Source organism: Cucurbita moschata, unplaced genomic scaffold (assembly GCF_002738365.1).
Source record: "Cucurbita moschata cultivar Rifu unplaced genomic scaffold, Cmos_1.0 Cmo_Scf00020, whole genome shotgun sequence".
In the NCBI taxonomy this organism is placed as follows: Eukaryota; Viridiplantae; Streptophyta; class Magnoliopsida; order Cucurbitales; family Cucurbitaceae; genus Cucurbita; species Cucurbita moschata.
Window position 1 is genome coordinate 3229388 of NW_019268536.1, and position 8634 is coordinate 3238021.

Genomic DNA, 8634 nt, shown 5'->3' on the forward strand with positions numbered 1-8634 from the left:
CCCCCCCCCCCCCGGTCCAATTGAAGCCCATAAAGCCCACTAAAGCAGCCCATTCTGCTAGACTGAAGCCCACAAAGCCCATTAAAGTAGCCCAATCTTCTAGACTGAAGCCCATTAAGCCCACTAAAGCAGCCCATTCTTCCGAACGGAAGCCCACAAGTGCAACCCATGTTTTGGACCAATGGGAGCCCAGGGAACTTCTCAAAAATAAAATTTACACAAATATCAACATTAGTGTTACTTGAAAAATGGCAAAAACAATATGATTTTATAAGTCACTTTAATATCAATATTTACTCGAATAAGCGCCAATAAGTTAGTCGATTTTTTGTGCCAAGAATTCTTAGTCAGCATTGGATCATTATAAATGGATTCATTCAAACATTACGTCTTTTCAGTCTCAGCGTTGATTTTTCTCTCTCTTTTACATATTAAAAAAATAAAAAATTAACAATTTCATTTTTTAAATATAATTTTGATTAATATTTTATAAGTAAAAATATAATATAATTTCTAAAAATTCAAATTTAAATATTACAACGTAGTCTTAACCTAAAAAAATTTATTTAAAATATATAATATATATTCGATTAGTTTGGTAGATAAAAAAAATATATCATTTAAAATAAACTAAAAGAGGGATAATGTTCGAGGGTTAGAATGGTCATTTAGCAATAGAGAGAGATAAATTAAGTGTGAAAGTAGAATGGAAAATAGGACAAAAGTAGTGGGTGATCCGCAACTTTCAAACTTTGGTGTGACAAAATATCTGTCCAAGATTTATAATTCAAGCAATTAAAATCATATATTATATTTGATTAATTTAAATTTATAAGCTTTTAATGATTTGTAAAAAATATATAATAATATTGAAATTAATTTACAAACTAGGTTTAGCCTTTAATTATAGATTCAAATTTGAAATCCTTAATTTTTGTGGCCCAAAGTTCAAACCAAAATTAATCATTCTCTCTCTCTCTCCCCCATTTGTATTAACATTTAATTAATGAATTAAATAAATCCCTAAATTATCTCTCTTAGTCTAAACACGATCTATAATTCAAATTTTGAATGATTTTAAATAAAGCAACAATTCAAATTATGGTGAGTGATTTATAATTTATCAGAAAAATGGAAGATGTCACAGTTTGTCATGTCGTAGTCTTAGGCCTTGTCTAAACATACTAAGGTCGCCTTGACTTTGAATCCGACTTCAAAGAAGTCGATATGTATGGCATAATGAATCTGACGCATACTCCTATATTAAAAAACCCTTTGACAAAGGTACAAAATTTTCTATTTTCTAGCCTCGACCATGCCACTTTATATATAGTCTTAACTTAAGATTTGGAGTGTAGATAGCTGAGTGTCACAGTCATACTTGTCCAAGACATGTTGTCCATGATCGTATGCCTATTCCAAACTCATTTTACTTGCTTTCATGTGTCGTTAAATTCTCACTGTTCATGTTATGTCAGAATGTATGACCGTTCACCAAAATCATGTCTACACCTACAAAAGCTAAAATGCTCTAAAATACATCAGAGGAGATGTAACTAGGTGTCAATTCTTAGTACCCAAGTTATATGCTATCAAAGCTATGGTTGTTGCTTATTCATTTTTAGCCTATTAACATTGTTTTCTTTCAAACTATTTTCCATGTATTTTCTCGCTCACATTTTATGAAACATTTTCTATCAAATGGGACTCGATACTCGATCATACTTCAAAATTGTCCATAAAGTTCGATTTTCACAAGGCCCACTTGTTCGCCAAGTTAAAACAAATACCGCACAATCCTACTGCAACAGTGCGATTCTAACACCAAGAGAGATTTTGTACGAGTGTAAAGACCTTCTGTTGACTAAGATCTACCTTAGACTGCACTCGAAGAATTTAAATTAATTCACTTATAAGAACTTTATATGATCTTAGTTATTCACGTAGAAGTATCGGATGAAGTGCTTTTTATCCCCTTGACTAAAAAAATATTTTCAAGAAACTCCACTTTTTACGTGTGAAAAAAAAGCGCCGCATGATTGCTGCACCACAAACTTTAGGCCTCACAAGTCATGAGTATTACTTCACCGAAAAAAAAGTTAGTTTTGAAGTTGTTTTGTTACTCGAGTCAATCCATTCGCTTCGTTATGCAATCAATTCCAAATTTTAAACCCATATTCGCTTTCCTCTTCTTCTTCTTCTTCTTCTTCCTTGCCCCCAAATTCCAGTCTCTGCAATCTCGTCGGCAGCCATGGAAGACGATTACAAGCTGAGTCAACATTCCGGCGACTCGGTCACTATCGAGCTACCTGGAATGGTGATTGTGACGGCCATTTTAGTGTTCTTGTTGGTGCTTGTATTTGTTCTTCTTCTCCAACTCTATGCCAGATGGTTATGGTCTCGAATTGAGGATCCTTCCCCTCTTCCGGTGGAAACTCGCCGTCGTCGTCGTCGCCGATTTGAATTCTCCGCCATACAAGATCCCAATTCCGGAAGAGGGTTGGACCCCAAAATCCTTCGGTCACTTCCTGTTCTGATATTCCACCCTGATGACTTCAAAGATGGCCTCGAATGTGCCGTTTGCCTCTCTGACCTTGTTGAAGGTGAGAAAGCCAAGCTGCTTCATGATTGCTTTCATGGCTTCCATAGTGATTGCATAGATATGTGGTTTGAATCTCATTCCACTTGCCCTCTTTGTCGGAACCCCGTCACCGCCGCCGCAGACTCCGGCGAGTTACAGGATGAGGATTCTGCAAGTGGGTTGTCCTCAGAATCTCCAACTTTCCCAACAAATGTACTGATTTGGGGAAATCAAGAGCAGGTCACCTCTGCCGGAGCTTGTCTGGAAGTGAAAGAGGGTTCTTCTCAAAACCCTTTTCCGGCGGCTTGTTCATCAGCATCATCGAGTAACCCAGCTGCAGAATTGGTAATTGATGTTCAAAATGATCTTCAATTTCCGCCATTAACACCTAATGAAGATGGAAAGCTACCTGTTGTGACCAGATTAAGGTCATTGAAAAGGCTTTTGAGTAGGCAAAGAAGAGTGAATCCTTGTGATCCAAATTCAGCTAATGTTGAAATGGAACAATTGGCCTGATATAGATTTGCTACAAACAAGTTAAGTTTTCAAAACTTGTACAAATTTCTTTGCATTCTAGTAATGAGAGGGAAAGCGTTGTTGTTGAGAGCATCTCTGTAATGAATGTTCTTCAACCAACCGCTTTCATTTTGTTAGAACAAGGTTATTTACAGAAACTTTCAACCCTTTGAATCCATTTTGATCTGTTTAGTAAGCAATGGAATGGGCTTGACTTGTTTGTGGCAATAACCATAACATTAAACAGCTTATCAAAACCATTACACATACAAAAGATTTCAAAGATGGGCTGCCCCTGGCTCCAGACAAGATGAACTGAGAAATGTATGTCTATGTAACAAGATAAATTGGACCATAATTGTGGTTTGTATTGGGGCTAGTAAGCTGGTGAAGACACATATAAGGGATCTCCATCTCTGTACTCAAACTGGGACTGAAGAGACTAGCAATTGGTCCAGACGTCGAACGGCCGCCTCGAGATCTGCCGTCTATGGCCGTAGCTCTGGTGTAAATTGGACCAGAAACATGAACACGCCTTGTACTGGGTATGTGAGGATTTGTACCTGGTTTGGGCAGAGGCTGGGTCCTTTTATCACTTTTTAACCAGGAGAAGAGTGTGTTTTTCCAAGATTTCTTGCTTTTTTTCTGTGGTGGCAACCATTTGGCTCCTGTTTCTTGTTCTGTGGCATGATGTTTTGCTTCTTCCAAGAACTGGAAAATTCACAACCACACTAACATAAAGATATCAGATGAATCTAAGAGATGAAGAATTGAACAAAAGAACATTACTGAATCACCTTGGAAAAGTTGAGGTGAGGATCAAAATCATCAAAAACAGGATCGTCCATCTCACAATCAGAACAAACAGAGTTCTTCATTGAACAAAGCACATCCAAAAATCGTAGCTTCAAAAGAGGTAAATAGAAGAACAGGAAGCTGTTATGCATCTAAATGAAAAGGGGGAAGGAAACTCCAACTACCGCCATTGAAGAAGAACCCCATTTGGGATCCAATGGCGCCTTGTTATGTTTCCAAAAGTGGCATTCAATAGACAGCTTCTAAGAAATCAAGGACTGATGTTCAAGGAAATGGGAAAGTAATAAATTTGTTAGCACTCAACGTCTATCTCATGCTTTCATTACAGTAAACAGAGCCTGTCGCTTCGCTGGGTATTAACACACATAATTTGATATTAATTCACATAAACATGGGTAACCCTATTTCTATTCTGCTCTTAATTACTGCAATTAACACAAGTTGATATAAAGTGTAATGATTTACACGATATCTCTGTTTTCGTAGCACTATAATTGAGAGATCGAGCGTTTTAATGCCTTCAACCATAAGCGATATCAAATATTAAACTAATTCAAAATAATAAAAGACGTTAAAATTTAACCATTTCAACATCACTCTCAAACGTGTTCTGGAACCGAACCGAAAAGCTTGAGAGAAAAGTAATATAGAAAAATGGATTATGGCCCATGGGGATTGAAAAAGCAGAGGAGCGCAAAACACGGCGAAACTCTGGGCACTCCGAGGAGCTCTCTTCAATCTAAAAAGTGAAAAAGGTAAAATTTTAAATATGTATATAAATAAATGACAATAAATAAAAATAATAACAATTTCTGCAGTGGAGACCTGACAGTGTTCTGCCTCAGCTAATAGTATTTAAAAACATGATATAGACAAACAAGAGGTTTAGTTTTCAAGCAACCGTTCTTCCATACATAACAGACTCTGGGCAAAATGAAAGCAGCCACACAAAGACACCAGACCATCTATACAGACACTATGTTGTTAAGTACATGCAAAAATATGAGAGCATCATCCTTGACTTGCACAAGCTAGACTGTCTACCATTACCTATGCATGCAACCTTCCATTTTATGGTTTCATGGTTGAAGGAGAGGCAATGCCATTAAGACGCCGAAGATCGAGAAGAGTAACAACATCATCCATGTAGGGAACGACTGCTTTCGATTTCTTTTCATGTCCTCTCTATCTGCTGCTGCTTTGTTAATGTTCTCCTCTTCCCTGGACTTGATCTTCTCCATTATGTGCCTAGCTTTGCCTTCCTCGGATGGCCTTGATGAAGCCTGTTCTGCAACAAGCTGCTCTGATTGGTGCTGCTCGTTGTATTTCTCCACGTACTCAGGAAACAGTTTTCTGAATGTTGGGCTGTTAAATAAAACTAAATCATTGAAGTATTACAATTAAAAAAGAAAATGAATAGAAGTGGTTTCGCAAATGACATGGCAAGAAAGTAAGTGTAAACTCTAAATTCAAGAAAAAGAACTTGCAATTTACACACTCAAGGGCGCCCAAGTTTTACGGCCAAAAGTGGTTTAATCATTGTAATTAACTCTACTGCCACAAGCAATATGAGATCATGATTTTTTTAAAGATAGAGATGAGCCCTCCACATTTCCAGTAATTAAGATGGGCTAGGGGATTAACTTCACCAAGCCTACATAATAAAGGAATGTGGATGACAGATGGAACCCTCAGCGGAAGAGAAACTACGTTCAAGGACACAAAGTCCTGCACATGAGCTTACTTTTTACAATTGAATGCAAGAGAAGCCTTTGCCAAGCGTTCCTTCTCAGCAGCAGTAGTATTCACGCTTCCAGTAGTAGGACTGTTGTCCATCTACATAAGAAAGTAGATCATTACTCAAAATTAATAGGTAATAATAACAGATAAAGCTACAAAGGCAGCCATCTTCGATTAAAGCAAAACGAGCCAAGAGCTAAAACGTACTCACCATGAATGAAAGAAGCCCGGTTAGTATGCTGCAATTGTTAGAAAGCAAAGGATGAAAAGCACGTGAGAAAAGTTAGTCACACACAAAGCAACCATTTATTAACTCAAGCAAAAGTTTAGCGGAAGAAGAAAACATCGGTACTAGAAAGTAACTGTAACACCTCATGTTGAAAAATGAAAAGGATCATGTCTCACCTAGACACGGACCACATAGGATTCCAACTTTCTGGGTGAACTGCAGACAGATCAAGTCAATTAGAATCATTTCTACAGACAAGCAGGCGTGATCATCTTTAAAATCCACAAAACTTACAGTCACTCATGGATAAGCAAATTTTCTTCTGTGTCATGAACCGACCATTTGGGGTGATCATGCTAGAAAGAATCGTAGTAGTATTAGAATCACAGTAAAAACAAGTAGATAAGAAAGCTAAGAAATGTTCTATAAAAATCTCTTCTCAAATATTTTCCAGATTACTAAACACATACAAGATGCTTATACCTGATTCCCGGAGGCTTGTATGGATATTCTGGAGGAAATTTAATTTTTCCATGGTAGAACCCTCCTAACAAAGATTTTCAATAACTTCCATTAAAAAAATTAGAAGACGAAGGAAAAAAGAGTAGATACCCCAGTGGAAATCAAAGAGCAAAATTAAAGAGATCTTCATCTAAAAATCCACGAAAGGAAACCAAGAATTGAATTGAGAAGAGAAGTGTCACTTGTGTACTACAAGGGGCAAAGTAAAACAAACTCACCTGCAAAAGGAGTTCCCTCACTTCCCTCCAGAACATAATCTGAAACAGAACAACATTTAATATGCAAACTATGGTAAATAAATGATAAGCAGAAAGCTTATATTTCGTGAAAAGAAAGAGAGAAAATCAAAACTTCTATGCAATACATTTCTAAAAAAATAAGAATTTAACTATGGCATAGAACAGGCAAGCAATGCTTCTCAAACTCCCAGTCCCAACATATTACTAACGTTACATGCAGTACTCAGTGATGAATAGATTGCAGAACTCAATTTTTCTATTCAACCAAGAATTCTAACAATCTAACAATTATTCAACGTCACAATGATCTAGCAGTTATGTCTATATCTTTCCACACACAAAATGATAATACTTGTCACTTTACAGTCTGCATCAATTAAAAACTAGACTGAAGTCGCTTACAAATAAATAAAACAATATAATAAAAAGGACTGGAGCCAACTTCAAAAATCCATAGTTGTATCCAAATTCCTACATGCACACAAGAACGAGAAGCTCCACGACTAACACCAAAAAAATATAAAAAGGAAAAAACTTACGCCACTCAAGAATGTCGCTGGGAGAAGGACGAGCAACAATGTGGGAAACAGGCTCCTGAAAAGTTTACAAATAGCAGAATCAGCACCAATTGGGGGACAAATACAAAAATGTGTTAGCATTGCAACAAGAAAAATGCAAAGCATTCGTTGGATTCTTCAGTTTCTCATTAAAGAAAAATAATAATAAAATAAACTTTTACTTGCGAAATCAGCCATAAGATAAACACATGGTCAAACATTATTATGTCAAGATTGGCAAATATCCGGTTAGTCCATGCATTGTAACACTAGAATTTCAAAACAAAAACAAAAACAAAACCAGAGGCACATACTTTACAAAGAGCTCTATATTCCTTCTGAAGCCTCTTGATACACGATTTATCTGCCATTCCACAAAGCTAACAACAAAAAAATTCAACTGCTATTCCTCTTTCTTCAACCTCAGATACAATGCCTGGCAAGGTGACATAAACAGAGAGGAAAGACTATAATTATGGCAAAGAACTGATGAACACCGGAAATTATTATTTTCCCAAGTACCCAAGCAGTCATAGATTTTAAAACTCGGAATATATATTTCTATAATAGAAAGCATGCAATGCGAGAAATTTTTAGTTGAAGAAAGTGATAGATACAGAAAATATACAGAATATAAATCTTAGATACATATAAAATGAGAAACTATACTTTCAATGAGATGCACAAAGCAGGCTGTCTAAGAACTGTAGGAACAAGCAATGCATGGTTAGAACCAGATTCAATTGCTAGCAATTCTTTGTTATTCAAGTCACCTTCCACTGTGGTAGTTGGCAAGAACCACAGCTGTTAATCCTTCATATTTAATACAACATTTGTTTTTCCATTTAATATTTCATACAGGACAGCAGCGCAATAATTGAATCAATACATGATTCCTTTTAAGAGTAATTGACCGAGTACAAAAAGAAGTAAATAAATAAAATTTCAGGAACTAAAAACGAAACAAAATAGTGAAAGATTCCAAGATAATCTAAAAACTGTTAAAAAGTTAAAATAGAACAAGAGCAGCAGAATTCTCCTGAGCTGATTCAAAATTTCAACAAGAAATCATCGCGATAGAAAAGTATCACATAATCATCCATCCCAAAATAATAATAATAACAATAATGATGAAACCAATAATGCAATTAAAAGCAAGTACGGAAATTTTGTCGTAATCGAGAAACAGCAAACCCTCGACGAAATAAAATTCTCACAGATTTCTATCGTTCGTTCTTCAGATTTGAATCCATGATCAATCGCTAATCCGGCGTGTTAAACCAGAACACATCCCCCGCATGTTCAGATCAGAATCGCCCATAAACAATAATTGGAGGACATAAAATGGGAGAACGAAAGTGAAGACAATAAAGAAACCTGGCGGCAGCATCAGGGTGGGAAATCTAACAACCCCCCCCCCCCCCCCCCCCCCCC

At 36.5% G+C, this 8634-nt stretch overlaps 2 protein-coding genes across 4 annotated transcripts in view; one reads left to right on the plus strand and one right to left on the minus strand.

Annotated features, from left to right (window-relative positions):
• Positions 1 to 2054: 2054 nt before the first annotated feature.
• Positions 2055 to 3275, plus strand: LOC111457742 (RING-H2 finger protein ATL3-like). The gene has a single exon (XM_023100125.1). It carries the CDS (start codon positions 2252 to 2254, stop codon positions 3095 to 3097), a length of 846 nt encoding a protein of 281 aa, XP_022955893.1. The 5' UTR covers positions 2055 to 2251; the 3' UTR covers positions 3098 to 3275.
• A 468-nt stretch (positions 3276 to 3743) lies between these two features.
• The window catches only part of LOC111457743 (ubiquitin-conjugating enzyme E2 34-like), a 5323-nt gene continuing 432 nt past the window's right edge, over positions 3744 to 8634 (minus strand). Inside the window, exons 2-12 of one of the 3 annotated variants that reach the window (XR_002713005.1) lie at positions 7515 to 7636; positions 7183 to 7237; positions 6623 to 6661; positions 6366 to 6429; positions 6177 to 6238; positions 6059 to 6098; positions 5865 to 5892; positions 5658 to 5749; positions 4964 to 5278; positions 3895 to 4652; positions 3744 to 3808 (exon numbers count right to left, since the gene is read on the minus strand). Coding sequence is in view for 2 of the 3 variants with exons in the window: in XM_023100128.1 (XP_022955896.1) it covers positions 4993 to 5278; positions 5658 to 5749; positions 5865 to 5892; positions 6059 to 6098; positions 6177 to 6238; positions 6366 to 6429; positions 6623 to 6661; positions 7183 to 7237; positions 7515 to 7571 (723 nt within the window). In the remaining variant the exon portion in view is untranslated. Of the gene's footprint in view, positions 3809 to 3894; positions 4653 to 4703; positions 5279 to 5657; positions 5750 to 5864; positions 5893 to 6058; positions 6099 to 6176; positions 6239 to 6365; positions 6430 to 6622; positions 6662 to 7182; positions 7238 to 7514; positions 7637 to 8417; positions 8463 to 8634 lie in introns of those variants that run through there. The other 2 variants (XM_023100128.1, XM_023100126.1) reach the window with 2 other exon arrangements.

What these genes read in the sequence shown, in the direction of transcription:
- LOC111457742 (XM_023100125.1), top strand. Translation starts at nt 2,252, where the DNA reads ATGGAAGACGATTACAAGCTGAGTCAACATTCCGGCGACTCGGTCACT.